General features: G+C 43.0%; 2 protein-coding genes across 2 annotated transcripts in view; one reads left to right on the top strand and one right to left on the bottom strand.

Moving 5' to 3' along the window:
• The window catches only part of tomm34 (translocase of outer mitochondrial membrane 34), a 60859-nt gene extending 49089 nt beyond the window's left edge, over positions 1-11770 (top strand). Inside the window, exons 3-7 of the mRNA XM_087994703.1 lie at positions 1041-1193; positions 1859-2016; positions 3006-3147; positions 6515-6641; positions 9628-11770. Coding sequence (XP_087850829.1) covers positions 1041-1193; positions 1859-2016; positions 3006-3147; positions 6515-6641; positions 9628-9732 — 685 coding nt within the window. The 3' untranslated portion in view covers positions 9733-11770. The remainder of the gene's footprint in view (positions 1-1040; positions 1194-1858; positions 2017-3005; positions 3148-6514; positions 6642-9627) is intronic.
• A 2621-nt stretch (positions 11771-14391) lies between these two features.
• Positions 14392-25138, bottom strand: part of LOC122560316 (embryonic polyadenylate-binding protein-like) — a 50926-nt gene continuing 40179 nt past the window's right edge. The window contains exons 9-15 of the mRNA XM_043710910.2: positions 24663-24753; positions 22645-22770; positions 21497-21621; positions 20368-20455; positions 17396-17526; positions 15362-15443; positions 14392-14605 (exon numbers count right to left, since the gene is read on the bottom strand). Coding sequence (XP_043566845.1) covers positions 15366-15443; positions 17396-17526; positions 20368-20455; positions 21497-21621; positions 22645-22770; positions 24663-24753 — 639 coding nt within the window. The 3' untranslated portion in view covers positions 14392-14605; positions 15362-15365. The remainder of the gene's footprint in view (positions 14606-15361; positions 15444-17395; positions 17527-20367; positions 20456-21496; positions 21622-22644; positions 22771-24662; positions 24754-25138) is intronic.

Below are 25138 nucleotides of genomic sequence, written 5' to 3'. Positions count from 1 at the left end.
AAGATTATCATTAAACAAGTGTGTCCTAAACCTATATACTGTACTTAAACATGTCAGGGCAAGAGGTGTGAAAGTTGGGGAGGGAACAATATAATGGATGATGCTTGAGAATGAAGTCAGGATCCTGACAAAATAAAAGATGTGAGACAAAGAAACATTGGAAAGTTGCAGGTCAGGTTTGAGGGGCTGAATGGCCTCCTCTTGTTTCTATAGATTTTGCTCACAGCTTGACACCAGCTGTCCTGCTCCTTGTTTCTAAGTGATCTGGAATTCAGTGCCTACAGCTAAACTGCAATAAAAATACTTGTTATCACAGTAAATATAGAAACATCCCTTTCTATAATGCAGTCAACACAACAAGTATCTAAATCAATACTTCCCTCTCTGTTTCATCCTAGATTGGGATAGGAGTTGGTGACTGATGGACTGAAAATCCCTCTTGTTCAGCATTTTTAAAAATGTAACCTAATGTTCAACCAGTCGTTTCCTCCTTGCACCCAGCTTTCTGCACCCGTCACACACTGAATAGTTTGTTATCTTTATCCCTGGTAACTTCAACTGAAGTGATATGGTTGTCAGAAAAGTTTAAGGAAATTACGTTTCTTTTGCCCAAGGTGGAAGAGACTGCAAAGTGACTAAATTCCTGAACATTCATAGTTCAACTGTACTCCTGTAACAACAGTTACTTCAGCTGTGCTTTTGTTGCACTAAGGCAGTGACATATAAACTCATACACCCAATGAATAAGAATAGGCCACTTGGCCCTTTGAGCCTGCTCCACCATTTGATACGATTGTGACCTTAACTCTACATTCCTGCATATTCCAGATAATCTTTCGTCCCCAGCTCAGTGCATCTGCAGATTTGCTCCTGGGCTATGTAACAGGAAAATTCAATCAGGAATAGAAACATGAATTTTCACCTCTCTTGTCCCCTCTCCTGAATCGACATTTGCTTTACACCATCTCAGTGCATTTACTGTAGAAAGAACTGTTAACCATGCCCTCTGACTCTCTCTCTCTCTCTCTCTCTCTCTCTAGATCATTAGAGTTTGTTCCCTTCATGTTGAAGCCCCTCCTGCGCCGTGCTGCTGCTTATGAGACACTGGAGCAATACTCACGGGCGTATGTAGACTACAACACTGCAGTGCAGGTGGACTGCAGTGTCCAAGCTGCTCAGGATGGTATGAACAGGTAATAGTGACCAAAGCTGATCACCAACATAAGGTGCTGTGAGCAGGGACACGGGATGCCAATATTTTATAGAATCCCTAGTGTGGAAGCAGATGATTCAGCCCATCGAGTGCACACACCAATGTTCCGATGAGCATCCCACCCAGATTCACCACCTCCCCCCTATCCCTGTAACCCTGCATTTCCCATGGCTAATCCACCTAGCCTGCACATCCCTGGGCACTATGGGCAATTTAATGTTGCCAATTCACCTGACGTGCATATCTTTGGACTGTGGGAGGAAATTGGAGCACCCGGAGGAAACCCATACAGGCACAGGGAGAACAGGCGAACTCTTGCCTGGGGATGGATTCAAAGCCAGGTCCCTGGTGCTGTGGGGCAGCGTGCAGCCCCGATATTGCTATTGAAGCTTTCACGCGAGTTTATTTGGATTTATTTCATGATTTTATTTTTGTGCAGTTGTAGTTTTGAACAGATGGTTTCATCGATTTTTTTTTTCTAAATAAGACACAGCAAGCTGGAGCCGTGTGTCTCTAACCCTTTCAGTACAGCAGTTAATGAGCCACTGGTGATTGAGTCTCTGGCTCCTCCCTTCCTGCCCAGATCAATTCTGAAATAACTGTGGCACTTTGAGCTATTTGTTTGTTTTATTCCTGCTGTTGCAGAATGAGAAAATATTTGATTGACAAGGATGGTAGTAGCTGGCGTGAGAAACTCCCTCCAGTGCCATCGGTGCCCCTCTCAGCTCAGCGGAGATGGGGTCCCAGCGCCCCTAGGAACACAGGAGAGCGAACATGCATGCCACAGAATGCAGGAGACACCGGTGAGATCAGCTCCTCTCATTTCCACTGTCCCATCCACTCCCCCTGACATATGCACACACACAGACACACAGTGTTAATCCCTGTCACACCAACACGAAGGCTTATGAGTGCACTCATGATTTATACCAAAACCCAATCACTGGTGAAAGTGTGTGTGTCAGAAATCAGTTACCAAAGTCAGACGTGCATTCGTCTTTCACCCTCCTGTTCCCAATTTGATAAATGAGTGAAAGAGTTGGGGATTGGTGAACTCAAACTGACCTTTCACCTTTGGACCTCATGCATCTGATCTCTGAGGCTGAACCAATCGGTGCACGCCCCTGATCTCTCAGCTTTCTTAGTTCTTGTTCTAATCCACACAAGCTCACACTCTGGGTATGTTCATGTACTTTTAAAGGGAGGAATTAAAAGTTTTTTAGGGAGAGCATGGAACAGTTAATGGTGTGTAAGAGGGTGTGGTGTATAGAGAGGGTTGGTTATTGGATTGAGGGATTAACCTGCTGTACAGAAGCTGAATTAATGGAGAGTTTTAACTTTTACATTCCTGATAGCCAGTTGGTGATGGAATTAAACTGGAGCCAATCTTTTCCCTTATTATTCACCAAGTGAAACATTTGCTCGTACACACCTTCTCACACAACCAGACCACAGTGACAGTATGTGTCTCTTAACATGCACAAGAAACACCCCTCCACTCCAGAATTAATTTGTAATTAACATTTCAAAAATGTGAGAAAGGTTGAAGGGGTTTAGTTCAGGTTTATTGCCATGCAGGGCAGTTGTGGTAAGATTAACAAAGAGTGAGTAGAAACCCTAGGCACCTAAAACAATTTAGTTTTGAAGTTAGCACTTGAATGCAGATTGAAGATCTATCGACTATCAGGAGTACAACAATTTGAAAACTGCCATTGTAGAGACACCGTTAAGACCAAACACTGGGACCCTACTGTTTTATTTCAATACCCTACACCTACCATTGTGTTGTCAGGTTCCAATAAATCTCAGCAGGCCAAGTCTCTCAAGGAAGAAGGGAATATGTTGGTGAGAAAAGGAGAGCACAGGAAAGCAGTGGATAAATACAGTGCGAGTCTGAAGCTGGATAACAAGGAGTTTACTACCTACACCAACAGGTACAGAAGTAGCAGGGTCCAGTCTGGACCAGTAAGCATGTCTCAATTCTGGTAATCCCTGTGTTTTCTTTATATGTTTATTCGTTCACTATCAAGGCCAGCACCTATTCTGTATGCTTTGAGAAGGTACTGGTGAGCCCCAGTCTGCCTGCTGTGTGGTTCAGGGGACACTGAGTGTGGCAGTTTGAGTAAAAAGCCTTCATAAGTTTTTGACTGTAACATAGTCAGAGTGTGGGGGAAGCCACAAATGTGTGGCACAGATATATTGAACCACACAGACTGCAGTGGTTCAAGAAAACAACTCACCACCACAACTGGGGATGAACAGCAAATTGCCAGCAATACTCTCACCTTGTGAACAAATAAAAATAAGTTGTGCTGACAGGTTATGCCCTTGGTGAGGCCTCTCTTTTAATGGTGTATCCGGATCCGATCTCTTCACATGGTGACTGATATTGAGGACTTGGTAATGGGATGATTATGGGAATCACAAGATGATTTCTAGTTTAAAATCTCACTGCTCACGGAGAACATGCTTCCACAACTGCTGCTGGCAACGCATTCCATGCTCTCTCAACTCTGTGTAAAGAACCCGCCTCTGACATCCCCACTATACTTTCCTCCAACCAGCCATTTCTGCCCTGGGAAATAGTCTCTGGCTATCGACTCTATCTATGCCTCTCATTATCTTGTATACCTCAATTAGGTCCCCTCTCCTCCTCCTTTTCTCCAATGAAAAATGTCCGAGCTCCGTCAACCTCTCTTCATAAGATAAGCCCTCCAGTCTAGGCAGCATCCTGGTAAACCTCCTCTGAACCCTCTCCAAAGCAGCCACATCTTTCCTATAATAGGGCGACCAAAACTGGATGCAGTATTCCAAGTGCGGTCTAACCAAAGTTTTATAGAGCTGCAACAAGATCTCACGACTCTTAAACTCAATCCCCCTGTTAATGAAAGCCAAAACACCATATGCTTTCTTAACAACCCTGTCCACTTGAGTGGCCATTTTAAGGGATCTATGTACCTGCACCCAAGATCTCTCTGTTCCTCCACACTGCCAAGAATCCTATCCTTAATCCTGTACTCAGCTTTCAAATTCGACCTTTCAAAATGCATCACCTTGCATTTACCCAGGTTGAACTCCATCTGCCACCTCTCAGCCCATCTCTGCATCCTGTCAATGTCCCGCTGCAGCCTACAACAGCCCTCTATACTGTCAATGACACCTCCAACCTTTGTGTCGTCTGCAAACTTGCTGACCCATCCTTCAATCCCCTCATCCAAGTCATTAATAAAAATTACAAACAGTACAGGCCCATGGACAGAGCCCTGTGGAACACCACTCTCTACTGACTTCCAGGCAGAATATTTTCCTTCTACTACCACTCGCTGTCTTCTGTTGGCCAGCCAATTCTGTATCCAGACAGCTAAGTTCCTCCGTATCCCATTCCTCCGTATCCCATTCCTCCGTATCCCATTCCTCCGTATCCCATTCCTCCGTATCCCATTCCTCCGTATCCCATTCCTCCGTATCCCATTCCTCCGTATCCCATTCCTCCGTATCCCATTCCTCCGTATCCCATTCCTCTGTATCCTCCGTATCCCATTCCTCCTGACCTTCTGAATGAGCCTACCATGGGGAACCTTATCAAATGCCTTGCTGAAGTCCATATATACCACATCCACAGCTCGACCCTCATCAACTTTTCTAGTCACATCCTCAAAGAACTTGATAAGGTTTGTGAGGCATGACCTGCCCCTCACAAAGCCTGCATTTAATCAAGCCATGCTCTTCCAGATGGTCATAAATCCTATCACTCAGAATCCTTTCTAACACCTTGCAGACGACAGACGTGAGACTTACTGGTCTGTAATTGCAGGGGATTTCCCTATTTCCTTTCTTGAAGAGAGGAATTACAGTTGCCTCTCTCCAGTCCTCAGGTACGACTCCTGAGGATGCAAAGATCTTCGCAAGTGGCGAAGCAATCGCATTTCTCGTTTCCCAAAGCAGCCAAGCTCAAATCTGACCAGGACCTGGCGACTTGTCAATCTTAATGTTTGACAAAATTTTCAGCACATCAGCTTCCTCTATCTCTATCCATTCCAGCATGCACACCTGCTCTTCAAAGCTTTCATTCACTACAAAGTTCGTTTCTTTCGTAAAGGCAGAAGCAAAAAACTCATTTAGGGCTTCCCCTACCACCTCAGACTCCACACGCAAGTTCCCTATGCTATCCCTGATCTTATTCCTCACATAAGTGTAAAATGCCTTTGTGTTCTCCCTAATCCATTCTGCCAAGCTTTCTCGTGCCCCCTCCTGACTCTCCTCTGACCATTTTTGTATGCTTCAGAAAGTATAGATTGATAAAATAATGAAAATGATTGTGTTTTTTATGTGGTCCAACTATTTCAAATAGTGAGATATGGGGGGACCATGCTTGGCAGTTCACCATCACAGCGAGCTGTGGAACTACTCAATATCAGGAGTGTGAACAAATTGGAAACCCTTGTGCAGAAAAGATTGATTTATCTATCATTGTTTATTGCAGGAGAATGCAGAACTGTGGGTAGATTGGGGAGTGTCTCTCATAGGCTGAAGAGCTTAGTCCTGATCCTATCAAACCTGCTATGCCATTCAATGAGACCATGGCTGACCTGATAACTCCACTTTCCTGTCTTTTCTCTCTCATCCTTAACTTGCTTCCTCATTAAAACCCAGACTCTGCAGCCCTCTGAAAGAGAATTCCAAGGAGTCACTACCATGTAAAACTGGTTAGTGTTTTCTTGTCCCGTCATTTCTATTAACATAGAATCTCTACCATATAGAAGCAGGCCTTCCGGCCCGTTGAGTCCACATTAACCCTCCAAAGAGCATCCCACCCAAATCCAGCCCCTACCCTGTCCCTGTAACCCTGCATTTTTCAAGAATAATCCACCAATGCCTGAATACACATGCCTGAATACTATTGACAATTTAGCATGGCCAATCCACCTAACTTGCACATTTCTGGACTGTGGGAGGAAACCAGTGGAAACCCACACAGACACAGGGAGAACGTGCACATTCCACAAAGGTAGTCGCCCAAGGCTGGAATCGAACATGGGTCCCTGGTGTTGTGAGGTACCAGTGCTAAGCACTGAGACACCATGCTGCCCTTTAGTTATTTTACTTGGTTGATCAACAGATTGAAAAGCCCCTTTCCTTCCAGTCCAATACTTAGACTCTTTGCTTGGACACTAAGACCTCCCTTTGTTACAAAACTGAAATAGAAATGCGTGTGAGGAATTGGAGGTCCAGATACAAGTCTTTCTGAAGCACAGTGTGTAGTTTGGTGAGTGACACGGTCTGTGTTGTTTATCTCGACAGAGCCCTGTGTCACCTGCAGCTGAAACAATATCCTGAAGCGATGCAGGACTGTACAGCGGCATTGGCTCTGGATCCCAACAACGTGAAGGCATTCTACCGACGGGCTGTAGCTCGCAAAGAGCTGAAGGTAAGTAAAGTCTGGCAATTCAGCATGGATCTGTAAACATTAGTGAAAAGGTGAGACATTTGTACGTAGAATTTATTGCAACTTCGACCGTTTGGAATAACAAAGACGACAAACCCATAGGAGCCTCAATTCCTGCAAGTTCCCCTCCAAGCCCCACACACCAGCTTGATTTGGAAATATATCTCCATTCTTTCACTGTCGCTGGGTCAAAATCCTGGAACTGCCTCCTGTTTACGCAGCCCATGACTGTAGAGTTTCAGAAGGCTTACTCAGCACCACCCCCTCAAAGGCAATGAGGAATGGGAATTAAATCCTGGCTTTGGGATTGGCTGACAGGTCCCATTAATGAATATTTAAGAGAACAGGTGATAGAAGGGAGACTTTAGAAACTATTGCTCATCACTGATGTTGGAAGAGGTGAGGTTCGAATTTTTCATATTAAGTCTACAGACAAATTGGCTCTTGCATCTCTTCCCCTTAAACACATCTTTGTTATTAGACTGAACCACTCCTTACAGTTGTGAATTCCACATTATTACCACTACCCTTTTGAGGAGGCAGGGAGGCTGCAGAAGGATTTTGAACAGGTTAGGAGAGTGGGCAAAGAAGTGGCAGATGGAGTACAACGTGGGAAAGTGTGAGGTCATGCATTTTGGTCGGAAGAATAGAGGCATAGACTGTTTTCTAAATGGGCAAAAATTCAGAAATCTGAAGTGCAAAGAGACTTATGAGTTCTAGTCCAGGATTCTCTCAAGATAAACTTGCAGGTTGGGTCAGTAGTTAGGAAGGCAAATACAATGATGGCATTTATTCTGAAAGGACTTGAATATAAAAGCAGGGATGTACTTCTGAGGCTCTATAAGGCTTTGGTCAGACCACATTTGGAGTATTGTGCACAGTTTTGGACCACATATCTCAGGAAGGATGTACTGGCCCTGGAGCAGGTTCAGAGGAGATTCATAAGAATGGTCCCAGGAATGAAAATCTTTAACATATGAGGAACATTTGAGGCCTTTGGGACTATATGCGATGGAATTTAGAAGGATGAGAGGGGATCTAATTGAAATTTACAGAATACTGAATAACCTGGACAGAGTAGATGTTGGAAAGATGTTTCTGTTGGTAGGAGAGACTATGGCCTGAGGGCACAGCCGTAGAGTAAAGGGAAGATCGTTTATAACCGACTTAAGGAGAAACTTCTTCAGCCAGAGAGTGGTAAATCTGTGGAATTCGTTGCCACGGAAGGCTGTGATGGCCAGGTCATTGAGTATAATTAAGAAGGAAGGAGATAGATTCTTGATTGTCAAGGAGATCATGAGTTACATGGAGAAAGTAGGAGAATGGGGTTGAGAAACCTATCAGCCATGATTAAGCAGAGCAGACTTGATGGGCTGAAAGGAACAGAAATTAGGCCAATGTCTTATGGTCATTCAGGCTATAGCCATGTGCCATATTTTTTTTTAAAAAAGGAATATTTTCTCATCTTTTCTTTTTATTAATGACCTTACATCCATTTTCTCTGATTACCAATGCTTTTGTCAATGAAATCCTGTTCCTTATTATTTGTTCTATTAAGAATTCCACGCTATTTCAGAAAAAAATTAGCTTTCTCATCTTGTCCAGCCAGCTTGAATGACCTGTCTAAACACGTTGCCCAGTTTGGGTCTCCTTCCTGAATGAGATCTGAACCTGACCTGTGAGGCATCCTAATCAGAGCCGGATCCCAGCTCTCTGACCCAGTTTAATTTGTGGCCTTTGTATGGCATTCCTTTTCAGAGACTAGGCAGAGTGATCCTAACTCTAACACAGGGACTGACAAATTTGCATCCACCCAACCAATGTTCATATCCTGATTCCTGAATGAAGATTTTGGCAGGATGAACTTTGGCAATACTTTTGAAATGTGAAAATCGGTTCATTTAGTTCAGAGTTCAACTTCCAAAACCTTTACTAAGTATGGTCTTGCTGCCTGAGAGATTTCAGTTTAAAAATGTTTTTGTTTTGATATGAGTATTCAACCATCCACCTGAGAAAATGGATTTTAAAATAATCAAAAATGACCTAAAACTATACTGACCCATTTAATAGTTTCATTGGTGAACCCTTGTTACTTTAAGTAATTATTATTTGAAATGAGAGAGCTTCTTCATCCTGCTGCATGTCAATCTAAGAGTGTGAGCAGACCTTGAAGGGTAATCCCAAAATCAACACTGAATAGATTCGCTCAACTTCAGTCTGGGATTATGCCAATTTATATTGTTATGGACCACATCAAACCCACTCAAAATATATTCAGAAGATAGGGTCTAGACTCTTTTATTTATTTTTAAAAATGTAAGATGTTGAATTCAGGATGCAATTTGATTGCTGAAACTACTCGACTTAAGCATACACTACTTATTCATCCCCTAGAGTTACACTATTCCAATTTCTTTTTGTTATAGTTTAACTCTATTGGAAAACGTAACAGAATAGATTATTTAACTACTAAGCAGTTACTGTTCCACCATAATAACATCCCACAAACACACTGTTGACAAAGACAAATTTAGAAAAACAGTGCCTCACAGGCAACTCCAGCAGCAGCAAGAAAACTCCCAGTTTTTAGCTGTAACCGAGAGGGGAAAACAGCTCACACGTCAAGATCCTAGCAGCAACTGCTACTGAAATGAAAAATCCTGGGTCTGTGGGAGTTTGACCACACCCATTCAGGCTGCTTCTATTGTTCCAACGTTTTTATAAAAAAACTCGAGGCTTCTCAAGCGGTTTACTCTGGCTCTGTGTAAACAGCTCTGCCTTAAAACCTCTCTTCAAAAAAGAGGACAAAATGCATCTCTTAAAGCCATTATGTCGTTCCAGTATCCACATGATACTGGAATCTTAGTGCAAAAACAGGACAGCAACATTGCTGCACAAAGTAAAAGCAACATGTACATCATGTCTGAGGAGAGAGATAACAAGCTGAATATTGTTTTTATTCCTTCAGGATTACACTGGCAGTGTTACTGATCTTCAGGAGATGCTGAAACGGGACCCCACCAACTTTCCTGGCCAACGCCTCTTGCAGGAAGTCCAGATGTTTCTTAAATAAAACCTTATCCTCATGGGCACTTCAGACTCAAACCTCTGAAACCAGATCTCAATATATCTGCATGTGGGGGCTTGGGCAGGTTTCTAACCCCCCTCGTTTTGCATTTTTCTTGCTTTTCAAGGGCTTTACAGGTCATTCGTCTCGACACCAAAGAGCACTGTGTGAAAATATGAGTCAAACTGTCCACAGCTCAATTTACGTTTGATACCTACACACAACATCAATTCCTGCACTCTGCCATCCTTCTTTAGTTATTGACTTATCAATAGGATCCTCTGCCTCAATTAATCTCTGCAGATTGCATAACTCCAATTTAATATATATGAGAGTACAATAATCATCTTGCTGTGGAGGAATTTGGTGTGCGTTGTGTGATATTTTTAGGGTAGTCCATTTTATGGTAGCTGTGTTTGCAAGCTTGCACTTTTAATCTTTTCAGTCACGTCATTGCTTCGTTCTGTGTCAAAATCAACAATGTTGCGTCCTCACGTCTCCCATAAACCCACACTCTCCATTTCAGATGAGGTTAAGTAACCTGAATACCACTTTTTGAGTTTTATTAACTTGATACCAAGCACTGAAACCTCTGACTGTGTTTAAAGGAACGTTTTATGGGGTTACTGTTAGGGGTAGGTAAGAGTGCAGGGGAGAGAGAGACCAGGCTGAGGACAGTCTCTTAACTTGCTTCAAGGCTGTTCACTTTGCTTTGCAGTACTACTTCCTCCTCATCTTGAAAAACCCCTTCAACTCGATGCTTTGCATGGTTGCTGCCAACACTCAAGTTGACTCTGCACTGAGACACTTCCTAATCAAGAAACAATACTTATAACTTGAATCAAGCATGTATACTTAAAAATATCAGCAACTTTGCTTAAGTGTAGAACGAGGAGATCATTGTTCCTTAATTTTGAGAATATGACTGAACTTAACTATCCACCTTTACCCTATATTCCTTCATGCTTTTGGATTGCAATTAAATATAAAAATCAATAATAGCTAACATCAACCACTGTTCATAGTTGAGTTCCAAACTTCTGTCATTCCTTTGCCCAGAAGGGTTGTTTCTGACAGAAACCAATTTTTAAAATCAGAAACCCAACTGTAGGTGCCATGGAGGACTAGGAAACACTAACATTACTGTCCACAAGTTGAGAATGTGGGAATTACTGAGAAACTTAACTGGTTTAACTTTATTCCATACTAGTAAAACTGTATAAAACCAGAATTAAGTTACTTTATTTTGAATGGCCAGAGACACTCTAGCCCATAGTTAGATGGCTATAATAACAATAGATTCATGAATGATACTTAAAGGGCAAAAGTTCCCCAACAACTATTATACATTCAAGCAAGTACATGACTACTTACAGTTCTGCTGCTACAGAACAAATTTGGGAGTAAACTGGTTAAAAAAAATCCATTACAGAAACAAATTGCTGGAAAAACTCAGCAGGTCTGGCAGCATCTGAAGATGAATCAGAGTTAATGTTTCAAGTCTGCTAACTGGACCATTAACGTGATTTCTGTTCACAGATGCTGCCAGACCTGCTGAGCTTTTCCAGCTACTTCTGTTTTTGTTTGATTTATAGCAGACATTGTTTTTGTTTGTTACACAAATATTTGTAAAGCAGTTGTTCATATTGCTTTGCATTGCTGCAACTGTGGTAGTTTTGAATGGGAGGAATCAGTGATTGCAGCTCTGTTTATTTCTGTTGTCAAAGTTCCAGCAATTTCCATGAGCAATATTTCAGTTTGTTTCTGTGTGTATTGCCGCTAGTGAACAGGATACAGAACGTGAAGCAGCATACATTGAGGAAACATGACAAGTTAACATCTGTGCATCTGTCCTCAGGTAGTCTTACAATTCAGCAAACAATGAAAAATCTTTTGCAAGAGCAAAGATATTTTGATCATTCATCTCCTTCATAAATGTAATATCTAGACTTGTAAACAATGTCTATGTACTATTGGTTTAGTTTGTGTTGTGTTGCACTGCAAAATGTTTGGACTCAGGTATTAAATGTTAATGATTAAGGCATTTTTTTTTTCATTTTGTTAATGGAGATGTTGCCACAATCTGACCTTGACTACCAAGAAAACATAACTGCTGATATATTAAAACACAAGCAAAACGCTAGCTCAACAGCCTGGGGTCAAGGTCCACTGCATCAAATGGAGCACATTCTAGCCATGTTTCATGGCAAGTTTGAGTGGGTGTTCTCCTCAAACCATGAGGTGGTTGCACTGGAGGGGCTGCAGAAGAGATTTCACCAGGCTGTTGCCTGGGATAGTACAGTTCAGTCTTGGAGAGAGAGAGGCGCTGGATAAGCTCAGGTGGTTTTCTTTGGAGCAGAGAAGGTTGAGGGCTGTGAATAGAACATAGCTCTTCCCTTTAGTTGAGGTGTCAATAATACATTATGATTTTAAACTGAAAAGTAATACTTAGGAATTTTGTAGCACAAACTGTGTCCCTATCTTTGAGCCAGGAGCCCCAGGTTCAAGTCCTGTCCACCCAAGTGATGATAATTCTGAACAAATATTACATTCAGAATATTTACATTGTTACATTTGATATGAAAAGGATGTCACCCACCATCCTAAGGGAAATGAGTAGTAAGCACCTGCCATTCCCAGAGCATGTTCAATAGATGTTCTTAAATTCATTCATGGGACCTTGGTGGCATTGCCTGGGCCAGCATTTATTGCTCATCCCAAGGTCCCCATTGAAAGAGGTGGTGGTGAACTGCAGTCCCTAGGCTATAGGTAGACCACAATGCTGTTGGGGAGAGAATTTGAGAAACGAGAGTTGAAGAGGGGAAAACAAAATTGCCTAGTGGCAAGGGGTCATTGCCGAAGGAGACAGAGACAGGACCAGGTCAGAAAATATGGTTTAGGTTTCTTTTAGAGAGAAGCAGGCCATCCAGGGACATCCACACTGTGGCGGTAATAGTGCAGTTTGACAGTCTCAAACGGTCAACGCAGTAGTTGTCTTGAGTGACTTAATGTCAGTCACAGAATAACTCCAGAAAGAGAAGGCTGTGGAAGAGAGGTTTAAGGAACTAATGTTAAAAATAAATGAGCTATGTTTGTAGTTTAAAGGGTCTCAGACATTAACTGAAGAAAACATGTGAATGCAGAAGTCTGCCCAAGAATAAACCAAGTACAACCATCGTAACCGATCAAGGAACTGGAGGTTTCAGTATCGGTAAAGTTAGCGAAGTTGACTTTCTGATATTTGTAATAGGTCAGTTCCAAATAATCCTTGAATATATGAATATAGTTGGCCATTTTCTCCTTTTGAATTAGGAATAGAGTCAGAGTCATAGCACAGAAACAGATCCTTCGGTCCACCTCATCCACGCCAAACAGATATCCCAACCTACTCTAGTTCCACCTGCCAGTGCCCGGCCCATATCCCTCCAAACCCTTCCTATTCATATACCCATCCAGATGCCTTTTAAATGTTGCAATTGTACCAGCCTCCACCACTTCCTCTGGTAGCTCATTCCATACATGTACCACCCTGTGTGGAAAAAGTTGCCCTTCAGGTCTCTTTTGTATCTTTCCCCTCACCCTAAACCTGGACTCCCCACCCCAGGGAAAAGACTTGGTCTATTTATCCTATCCATGCCCTCATGATTTTATAAATTTCTATAAAGGTCACCCCTCAGCCTCTGATGCTCCAGGGAAAACAACCCCAGCCTGTTCAGCCTCTCCCTACAGCTCAAATCCTCCAACTTTGGCAACATCCTTGTAAACAGTTTCTGAACCCTTTCCAGTTTCACAACATCTTTTCAATAGGAAGGAGACCAGAATTGCATGTAATATTCCAACAATGGCCTAACCAATGTCCTGTACAGCCACATCATGACCTCCTAACTCCTGCACTCAATACTCTGAACAATAATGGAAAGCATATCAAACGCCTTCTTCACTATCCTATCTACCTGCGACTCCACTTTCAAGGAGCTATGAACCTGCACTCCAAGATCTCATTGTTCAGCAACACTCCCAAGGACCTTACCATTAAGTATACAAGTCCTGCTAAGATTTGCTTTCCCAAAATGCAACACTTCACATTTATCTAAATTAAACACCATCTGCCATTTCTTGGCCCATCTGAACAAGACCCTGTTGTAATCTGAGGTAACCTTCTTCGCTGTCCACTACACCTCCAATTTTGGTGTCATCTGCAAATTTATTAACTGTACCCCTTATGCTCACATCCAAATCATTTATATAAATGACAAGTGGAACCCCCAGCACCGATCCTTGTGGCACTCCACTGGTCACAGGCCTCCAGTCTGAAAAACAACCCTCCTCCATCACCCTGTCTTCTACCTTTGAGCCAGCTCTGTATCCAAATGGCTAGTTCTCGCTGTATTCCATGGGCTCTAACCTTGCTCACCAGTCTAGAAATCTTCAATATTTTATCAACAGTACTTGTCAGCCTCTATTGAATATGTTCAGTGACTGATCTCAATGAAAAACAAATTGCTAAAACTAAAACATGACCATGAAGCTAATTTCCTCTGGGATTGTACCTGTCCATTATCACCAGCAGCTAGTATTACACCCAAATCCTCCAACATCTTAACATTTCAAGGAAGTTGTTTGTTAAAGGAACAACAAAAGATTCAAAGACAGAGGCAGCCACAATCCAGTTTCAGTGTTCTTTAATACAGCCCAAGACAAACCGAATACAGTACAGGACACAAAAGCCAAATCTCGGAGCACAATTGAATGTGAGTGGAGAACATTATCTCCAGGCCACATCAGATCCTTATTCAGTTTGATCCCCACCTAAAGTTTAATCATGCGACCAAATTATCTTTGCTTCATGAAAGTTTGCTTGTTGCTGCTCAAGTCCGGCCTGCAAGAAACAGGAAACTCATTAATCAACCACGTGAGTAAACAGTAGAGAAGTCAAACCAGAAAGCTATGTTTCACTCCTGCCAAGCCCTGGAACTGCTGCTGCTACCATTTGCCTTGCAGCTTGTTCTCAGGAGGTGTTGGATGTCAAGCTGCATTTGCCACTCGACCATGAGGGGCAGGAGTCTCAGTCCCAGACCGGGTAAGGACCCCAGGTTTCCCTGAAGAGCATTAGTGAACCAGTTGGATTTGTTTTATGACAATCTGACAGTTTTCATAGTCAAATTCAATTTTGGTCTCCACATAGGCAGAGAAACACCAGGGAAAGATGAAAAGACAGTAGGAAGACACCAGAAGTGAAAAAAATTATTCCCATCAAGAAAGACTGGGTCTAGTTTTCCACAGAAAAATGACTGAAGTTTTACATAAGAATTAATATGACTAAAGGGTTCAATAAGAGACATAGAAGAGATGATTCCTCATTGTAAGAGAAAGTCCAAACCCAGAAAGAGAGGGGAAGGAGTGGGGGGTGGGGGGTTTAAATTGGGAATCAGAAGGAAGGTCCTTGCCCAAAGAGTGACTTAGAGTGTGGCCATAGGTTGGAGAGAGTAGAATGGAGGTAGCTGAGAGAAGGATTGATCAACAATAGGGAGAAAGGGAGAGGACGCGCCTGTTATTGTGCTGGAAATAGACTAGTGTATCAAACACAAGCCAAAACCTCTCGTGCTTTACCGTGGTGGCGAACTGTGGACATCACCTGTTCAGGCAGCTGTGCTCCCTTTCTTCGGCACCGTATCTTTAGCTTGATGAGCCTGAAGCACAGCGACAGCTTCCTCCACCTGAAAGAACCCGAAACACAATGGAATCTTCAGGCTGCAGCTGCTCCCCCCTCACCAATTCTTCCATAGGACATGGGCATCACTGGCAAGGCCTGCATTTGTCCCCCAGCCAATGCCCCTGAACAGAGTGGCTTGCTTGGCCATTTCAGAGAAATGTGTTAAGGGAATGAATTCTACTCATGAGGTAGTGGTGTCAGCTGAAATATGGAAATACTTATCAGGCCAGAATGTCTCAGCTAATGACAAGAACAAGCCTGCATCTACATAGCACCTTTCACAATCCCGGGATATCCTTAAGTGATTTACTGTCATTGACAGAAGTAGAGTCACTAATTTCTGCATTGCTAGTTCCTACAAGCAGGATTGCAATGATGATCAGATAATCTGTTTCCGTAATACCTGTTGAAAAGTAACTAGTGGCCAGGAAGAAATAATCTCCTCTTTGAAATTGTTTGACAAGATCTTTAATGTCCACCTAAGAGGACAGATTGAGATTTCAGGTTAACATTCTAACTGTACGATGACATTTCTGACAGTGCAGCACCCATCACTACACACAAATCAAAATCCTCACGCAGAACATGAACCCATAGCCACTTGAAACCAAAGACAAAACTATGGAGCTGAAACAAACCAGGAGCTGGCAGCATCTGCAGAGAGAGAGAACCAGGTTAGTGTGGAGTCTGGTGTGACTCAACCCGCTGTCACTGTCATCAGTAGCTGTGCTTTCAAAGGCTCAAACCCAAATATTTCCTTCTGAAAAGTCCTTCCCCTTTTTTAAAACTTCTTTGTCCATGTACGTGGTTATCTGTCCCGATCTTCTCATGTGGCTCAGTGTCACTTTCATTAATACTGCTCCCATGAAGCACCTTCGGGTGTTTTACTTTTGCAAAGTCTCTGTATAAACACGGCTGGTTTTTTTTTACAGGTTGTGAAATGGGTAGTGTTTCTGGAAGATTACACCAGATGGGCAAGCTAATGTTTTTGCAGATTGTTACAATTAGTCAGGACTCTGAAATAGCAGCATCTGGGTGGTGTACAGCCACTTGAGGAATTGGGTAAAGGTTTTGTTTCACATTATCTCCGAACAGACAGTACCTCTGACAGCGCAGCACTGGGAAGCACCAGCCTAGACTTTGCAATCAAGTCGCCTGAGTGGGATTTGAACTCCCCACCTTCTGACTAGGAGCAGCACTGGCGTTTCTCTCCACAGCTGACTGTCGGTGTACGCTGATACAGAAACAAGCAAATCTACAGAGGAACTTGACAAAATCGGATGGAAAGCCCAGAATACCATGGGATCCTTTACAATAAGGCAGCTTTCAAAATTTGAGCTCCCAACATGTTGCACGTAAATCTGAGGTTTGTACAGTGGAAAGCAGGAGTTCAGTTAATCTTCAGTACATGGAGGAGAAATTCCTCTATTAAAAAAACAACCTTCATACATCCCCTTATAACAACCAGGATCTCCATTTAGTCCATTCAGTCCCTCAAACCTGTTCAGCAGCTTTAATGCAATCATGGCTGATCTGTGGCCTAGCTCCAAAAACTTGCCTTTGGTCCATGTCTCTTAATATCTTAGCTCAAGAAAAATTTCTCAGATTTAAAACTAACAACTGATCCAGCATCCACAGCCAAATTTGGAAGAGAGTTCCAAACATGTACCATCTTGTGTGTAAAAGTGCTTCCTAATATCTCTCCTTCCATCCCTTTTTTCCCTTACCCACGTCCAATTTAATTACTTTCTTAAAAAGAAAGGAATACAGTAGTGGACCCTGTATTACAAGTGTTTATGGGGGACAATCTGAAGCCATCTATTATTAAGCACTTGAATATGGATTGTGGAATACTCCAAATATCAGAGACAAGAACTGAGCACAGAAATACCGAATCAACATCTTAATGCCTGTTATTAACATACAGTTCCCCAACAAAAACACACACATCCCTACCTTGGAGCGAAGGGACTCTCGTGATTCTAACATGTGGAGGAGTTCGGAGTTATCAATCTCCAGCAGCATTCCTGTAATTTTGCCGACCAGTGTTGGATGCATTTCCTGGATCAGCGGATACAGGCGCTCACCTGAACAACAACAAAAAAAACAAAAACTGAATCTTCTCCAGGTAACAAACAGCTCCAATTCAACAGAATGGCCTGGAAATACTCAGGAGAAAGTGAGCACTTCAGATACTGGAGATCAGAGTCAAAAAACCATGTGGTGCTGGAAAAGCACAGCCAGTCAGGCAGTAACCGAGGAGTAGAAGAGGCGACATTTTGAGCATAAGCTCATCAGGAATTCCTGAAGAGCTTGTGCTCAATTCGTTGACTCTCCTGCTCCTTGGAAGCTGCCTGACCGGCTGTGCTTTTCCAGCACCACATGGTTTTTTGACTCTGAGAAATACTCAGTAGTCTGGCAGAATCTGTCTCAATGAGACAAGTGGTCAGTGTCAGGCAGCCTTCAGCCCAATCCGTCCATGCCAACCATGTTTCCTAAACTGAATTAGTCCCATTTGCCTGTATTTGGCCATATTCCTCTAAACCTTTCCTGTCCGAATGTCTTTCAAATTGTTGTAATTGCACTCACCACTACCACTTCCTCTGGCAGCTCATTCCATACACACATCAACCTCTGCATGAAGTTGCCACCCCTTGGGCCCTTTTATATATCTTTCCCCTCTCACCCTGTACCTATGCCTTCTAGTTTTGGACTCCCCGATCCTGGGGAAAAGACATTGGCTATTCATGCCCATGATTTTATAAACCTCTACGGTCACCCCTCAGCCTCCTACAGTCCAAGAAAAGTAGTCCTACAGCCTCTTCTTAGATCTCAAACTCTACACAGTGTTGGTAAAATCTTTGTAGCACCCTTTCCAGGTTAATAAGATCCTTCCTATAGCAGGGCGACCAGATTTGTATGAAGTATTCCAAGCGTGGCCTTACCATTGTCTTGTACAGCCATAACATGGCGTTCCCAACTCCTGTACACAGTGCTCTGACTGAGAAAGGCAAGCGTGCCAAATGCATTCCTCATCACAGTCTACCTGTGACGCCACTTTCAAGGAACTATAGACCTGCAGCCCTAGGTCTCTCTGCTCAACAATACTCCTCCAGGCCTCTACCATTAACTGTATAAGTACTGCCCTGGTTTATCTTACCAAAATGCAACACCTCATTTATCTGAATTACACTCCATCTGCCATTCCTTCACCCACTGGCCCAGTTGATCAAGATCCTGTTATACTCTTTGATAACCTTCTTCACTGTCCATTATACCACCAATCTTTGGTGTCATCTGCAAACTCACTCACCACTCTTTCTACAGTTCTCATTCAAATAGCTTACATAAATGACAAACAACAGTGAACCCAGCACTGATACTAGTGGCACACCACTGGTCACTGGCATCCCATCTGAACAACCCTCTACCAACATCCTGTCTCCTACTGTTCAGGCAATTTTGTTTCTAATTCGCTAGTTCTCTGGATCCCATGTAATCTAACCTTATTAAGCAGTCAGTCATTTTAATGTTCCTCAAAAAGAGCCAGCAATTCAAAACTTACGCAGAATTTTATTTTTAAAAAATCTTTAATATATTCTAAACTAAGAATGACCAGCCGAAAATATCACCAAGAAAATCCAACCTTAAAACAAGAAGTCAGTATTACAAAACCTGAAGTTAGACACCAAACTTGACACACTTCAGCATCACTAACAGAAACAAAACTCCCCACATGCTTTAGCGAGCAGACAGTGAGGAAGGATTTCCCTGGCCGAGGAACCTAGACGCAGGAGACAGGATGGCAAATGTTGGAAACCAGAGTCAAAAAACGCAAAGCTGGAAAGGCACAGCAGGTCACAGCATCCAGGGAGCAGGAATTTCAATGTTTCAGTCCAAAATCAGCCTGAAACACTGACTTTCCTGCTCCTCGGATGCTGTCTGACCTGCTGTGCTTTTTCCCAGCTTCACATCTACTGAACCTAGACACTGACTCAGATTAAAAGGGTAGTCCTTTCAGGCAGAAACTCAAAATGTCCAAGGGTGATGAATCTTTGGAATTTTCTGAGATCTTTGGAAGCTTAGTGATTATGTTCAAGATCAAGAATGATAGATTTTGGGATGCTGATTGAAAAGTGGGGATGATGGAGTTAAGCAAGAAGATCTTGCTGAATGGTGGAGCCGGTTTGAAAGGGGGTGTCCAATGACGACCCCCTGCTCAGATTTCTCCTGGGAGAGTTGTTGAATCTGAAGTCTATTGTGAGCTGAACCAGGAGATAATGCTCCTCAGCTCTCAACCCACTAAGGAAAAGGGATCTTAACTTGCATAGTAACAAAGTGCTAATCAGTCCTGAAAACATTGCTATGATTCAGAGTGGGGACAGCCAGTGGTACAGATACTGGTGTCAACGGGTTTCAATGGAACCTCCAAGAAATCAGAGACTGCAAACCCCACAAAGAGCAAGGAGACTACATGTGATCAGCCTGTATTGCTAACAAAACAAAGCTTTTCACTGTGCCTTGGTACACGTAACAATAAATTCAATTCAATACAAAGCATTGCTTACTCTGGTAAAACTCTTACAACAAGCTGCATTGATCTAGTACAATTACACTAAAATATCCCAAAGTAGTTTACAGAAGTGTACATCAGACAAACATATGACTGAGTCAAAAGCTTTTGGGGGGGGGGGGGGGGGCTAATATTCTGAGATGGTTGACCAGCCTGGCCAATGGAGGGCAAAGGTTTTAGGAGGGAAGGAGGGAGAAGGGGTGAGGTTGGAGTGTGTTTCAGAGCCCAGGTAGCTGGGGACTGTCCTGGCCAAGGGTGGGTTGAGAGACTGAAGTCATGAGTGTAGACGGGTTACAAACACAGCTGTCGATTCCGTGTCAGGCGGGGGAGGGGAGTGGATTGCTCTCAAACATACCCAGCATCTGTTTCTGTTCCTGTGGTTGCGCAGCAGCCAACACTGAGGCACTGAGGGGCATCTGACCATGAACAGCTGGCTCAGGCACCTACACATCACCAAGAAAAGAAAAACACAACCACATGAGCAAACCCAATCACTGGTCAGGCCAAAGTCAAACCAAGCACAAAATCCAAAATTAGCACGTCCCAGTAAAACAGAGTAGCAGGTGGTCATTCTGTCCTCTCTGATTAAATCACAATGACAGAATCACATTCTTGCCTTTGCTTTGTAACCCCTTCAAAAGGTCAACCCATCTCTGCCTTAAACTTCAATCACCACCCAGCATCTGTAGCTTTGAGAGAACATTCCAGATTCCTGCTACCGAGAGACAATACCCTTCCTGGTATCACCGCTTGATGGCCAATGTTCCAATATTCTTCAGTTCCATCCCTCACCCACTCCCTAAGGCCCAGTATTCCTGCAGGAATCCTACCAAACTCTTAAGCAGCCACACATTGGAAACTGAGGCAGGCAATGCTTGGAAAAGGTGTTTAGCAACATTTCTCATGAGAAAGCTCAGAGTCACTATTGCATTAATAGCGATAAAAGAATGAATGAGACAGTTTCAATGTTCTATAGCTCCCATTGCTGAAGTAAACAGTTTTACTGACTTTTACTTGTTAACTAAAAGCTTGGAGAATGAAAGGCCACCTTCTTGAAGTATCAAAGGCTAACAGGGTCAATGTGGAAAAGTTTGCCCTCATGGGAGAGTCTCAGACTGGAGACACTCAGGGTAGGGAGGCACACATTTAAGACAGAGAGGAGGAGGAATTTCTCTCAAGAGGGCAGTGAATCTGTGGAATGTTACTGCTGAGGGCTGTCGAGGCTGGGTTGCTGAGTATATTCAAGACTGATACAGATTTTTTAATCACTGAGGGCAATCAAAGGTTACGGGCAAAAGGCAGGCAAGTGGAGTTGAGGATAAGCCAAATCAGCCATGATCTCATTGAATGGCAGAGCAGGTTCAATGGACAACTTCTGCTCTAACGTCTCACGAGAAAGCAAAATCCAACAAACGTGTCCCAATGTGATTTGCAGATTATTGCCATTGTCACTCAACGTTTCACGGAGTATCTGTGGTCAGTACCTGTTGAGCACCAGGAGGGTGCTGTGTGTTACAGACTCCAGATGTATATTTATACTGGGGCAGCACTCGCACCATCGGTCCTGAAAGAGCAGTACGAGGTCCCGCTGTCTGAGTCCCTGTAGTGGCTGGAAGGTGTGAGCAAAGGATAATAAAAAGGGTTTAAAAAGCACACAGACAGATAGTTAACATCATTCAATCACAACAGCTCCTCTGCACTACAATGGGCTCCAACATTAATCCAATTTCACTAAAACCAGGAATAAAAAGGCAGCACAGATAGATAGTATAGGGGGTCAGGCTAAAGGATGAGTTAGCAAGAGGCCAAGTGATGTAACAGGGACAGTCAGGCCATTTGGCCCATCAGGTCTGCTGCTCAGGCCTTGTTTAACAATCGGAGAACGGGAGCTCAACTACACGATTATTTGAGAAGATGATTTCAGCTACCGGAAAATAAACACCAACTGGTTCACCAATGTCCTTTTTGAGATGGAAACTTACTGTTCTTACCTGGCCTGGTCTGGCCTATGTGACTTCAGTCCCACATTAACACACAGTCTTAACTGCTCTCTGAAATATAGCCATCAGTTCAAAGCAACATGAATAAATCGGTTTAAAAACCAGACCAAATTGCTTCAGGTTTTCAATTCTAAACAAAAAAGTGTATTTGTCATAAAGATCACAATTTTAAGACTTGTTTTGTTTGGCTCACAAAGATGAAAAGTCTGACATTGAAGATTGTGTGATCTTTCAGAGGCAATGATTTGAATACAAGTGCCACCTTACATTTGTATAGCACCTGGACCTGGTAGAATGGCTTAAAATGCTTTTATCAATGCAGGATTGACATTGAACCATTTACAGTGTTATTAGGACAGATGCTCAAAAGCTTGCACAAAGTTGAGTGCATCCTTTAAAAAAAAAAGCAGAGATAGCTTTGGAGAGTGAATTCCAGAGCGAGAGCATCAGCTGCTGAAGTCACAGTCACCAACAAGAGTGCTCAAGATGAGCAATGGGGGTTGGGGGAGAATGCTAAAGAGCCAGATTTATAAAGCACCTTCTGACAGTGAAGTCAAACCAGGAGTTGTTTGTCCCCTCCACGGAGGTTGGTCTTTCTGTAGAAACCGGGTTACCCTCAGCAGCTTACTCACCCACTCTCTGCATGTTGGACGGGAGCTGGGGAACCTGGGTAGATGCTTGGCGGACGGTACTGATAGCTGTGGCTACTCTTCGGGGTGCAGTCCCTCTCACTGAGGGGAGCATGCTGTGGTAGGGGGCTGGAAACAAGAAAAAAAAATCCACACCATCTCGGTTGAGTTTAGAATCACAAACAAAGCCAAGCAGATCTTAGCATGCAAGAAACCAAACCAAAATGCACTTAACATTGACCAATCCTGACGCTGTCAAACCCACCAACTATCCTCACCCACAATCACACAGGACAAAAGAGACGGAGGAAAATTCCTCTCAAACAAGGTTCTATTTCCGATTTCAATTGTTTCCCATTGACAAGACAAAGCACAGGATGGGAAACGCGGACAAATTTCTTTCTGGATGATCCTGTAAAGCACTTCAACATCTCACTCCTTCATCTTCACAAGCATCGAACTTGGAGTTGCAAGATAATAATGGAGTTGCTGACCTATCAAATTAATCAACTTACCAAGATCCCACTGACAGCACGTTCGAAACCCAGCGTCTTTACCACCTCAAGATGGACAAGGGCAGCAGATACATGAGAACACCACCTCTTACACGTCCCCCTCCATGCCAGTCACCATCCTGGCTTGGAAATATATCACTGTTCCTTCACTGTCACTGGATCAAAATCCTGGAATTCCCTCCCAAAGAGCATTGTGGGTCAACCCACAGCACATGGACTGCAGCGGTTCAAGGTGGTAGCTCACCTCCTCAAGGGAGAATTATTGTTGCAGTGGAGTGGGACTGAGATGAAATTAGTGCATTGCTATAACTTAGTTGTAAAATTAGCTATTATAAAACAGCAAGGTTGATCCCTGTAACTTCCGTGGCAATATTTCAGCCTGAGTCTAAAAGGTAACAGGGTGAAGTTCACATGGAGCCCAGACAGCAGGATCCGAGCAAGGGATGGCCATTCACTGTCGGTGCATGCTTTTGGTAGAAATGTATTAGTGATGGATCTGACCTCACCCCAATATATCTGGTTAGTAGTGGGTTACAAATTGGGTAGAATCTGTTCCTACAGAAGTTGAACTTTAGTCCTTTCTTAATACTGCTGTAGATGTCCCCACAGTCCAAGATTGAAACCGATCATCTTCTCAAAAAGCATTAGAGAGACAGACAACAAATACGAACCTCTAACCAGTGACATCATCCTGGGAACAAAGAGCACAATCTCTGGGATGTAAACTGCGTGAAAAATGGATGGCCTTTCATTGAATTTCCTTTATCTTTCTGTCAAAGTACACCCAGTTATTATTATTATATCCAAAGGTTGAAGAAAGTCAAAAAAGTGCAGACGTAAGAGACAGGGAAAAAAAGAGGAAGTGATCAGGAAAAACATGCAGTCGGGTTATATGGTAAAGACTGCCCTCTATTGATCATCTTATGACCAATTCAACAGCTGGACAAAACCAAAGAGAGTCAAGTATAGAGTCAGAGACATACAGCATGGAAACAAACCCTTCAGTCCAAACAGTCCATATTGACCATTTTTCCAAACTAAACCAGTCCCACCAGCCTGCCATATCCCTGCTAACCTCATATTCACATACTTGTTCAAATGTCTCTTAAAACATTGTAACTGTACCTGCATCCACCACTTCCTCAGGAAGTTCATTCCACACACAAACGGTCTTTTTTCAAATCTTTCTCCTCTCACCTTAAAACTAAGCCTCAAAATCCTCAACCCTAGGGAAAAGACACCTGCCATTCCACATTATCTATACCCCTCATGATTTTGTAAACCTCATCCCTCAGCCTCCCACAATCCAGTGAACATAGTCCCAGTATTTCTTTATAATCCAAACTCTTTTGAACAAGCTCCTGAGAAAGTAACCACAGCATTTTTAGTTTGGGGGTTTGATCAATTTTGTTTGTTTTTTTCTGTAATTCTTTAACTTTGCAGAAGGGGGTGAGGATTTATCAGGAGGAGGCACCTTGCTGGTAAAATGAGGAAGCCTTCACTTACTCGGAGGCCTGATGGGTTGGCCTGTCCAACGTTGAGAAGGTCGCATTGGGGTCACTGGAGACGTGGCATAATATGGAGTTCGGTTTTGAATCTGTGGAGATCAAAATGCTAAACAATCAATCAATCAGCACCAAACCCTCACCAAATTCCCAATAGTCTAATAAAACACAACACATCCCCAGTTACAGTAAAATACAAGAAGTGTTCTATCAGTCTTCACTTTACACAACCATAAAATGGAAGTGTAAAAGCTTAGAATTCTGTACTGTAATCAGTTAGACTCACTGTCCAAGGTGGGACATCAATAGGTCATCTTGTACAATACTGGGGAGCGATGAGATCAGATCGCAATCGAACTTGTCAATGACACACATCGGTCTGACCTGTCTTGCATCAAACTGTACAATTAAATACATTCATTTCGAAATATTACTGTTTTTCTTGCTGATCGGCTTTTTCAAGTTTGCGGAAGGACA

The sequence above is a fragment of the Chiloscyllium plagiosum genome, unplaced genomic scaffold, assembly GCF_037043375.1.
Source record: "Chiloscyllium plagiosum isolate Xiang-an unplaced genomic scaffold, Cpla_swu_hap1 HiC_scaffold_15, whole genome shotgun sequence".
Classification (NCBI taxonomy): Eukaryota; Metazoa; Chordata; class Chondrichthyes; order Orectolobiformes; family Hemiscylliidae; genus Chiloscyllium; species Chiloscyllium plagiosum.
The sequence above is the reverse complement of the archived record's forward strand: the minus strand, read 5'-3'. Positions and strand labels throughout refer to the sequence as shown.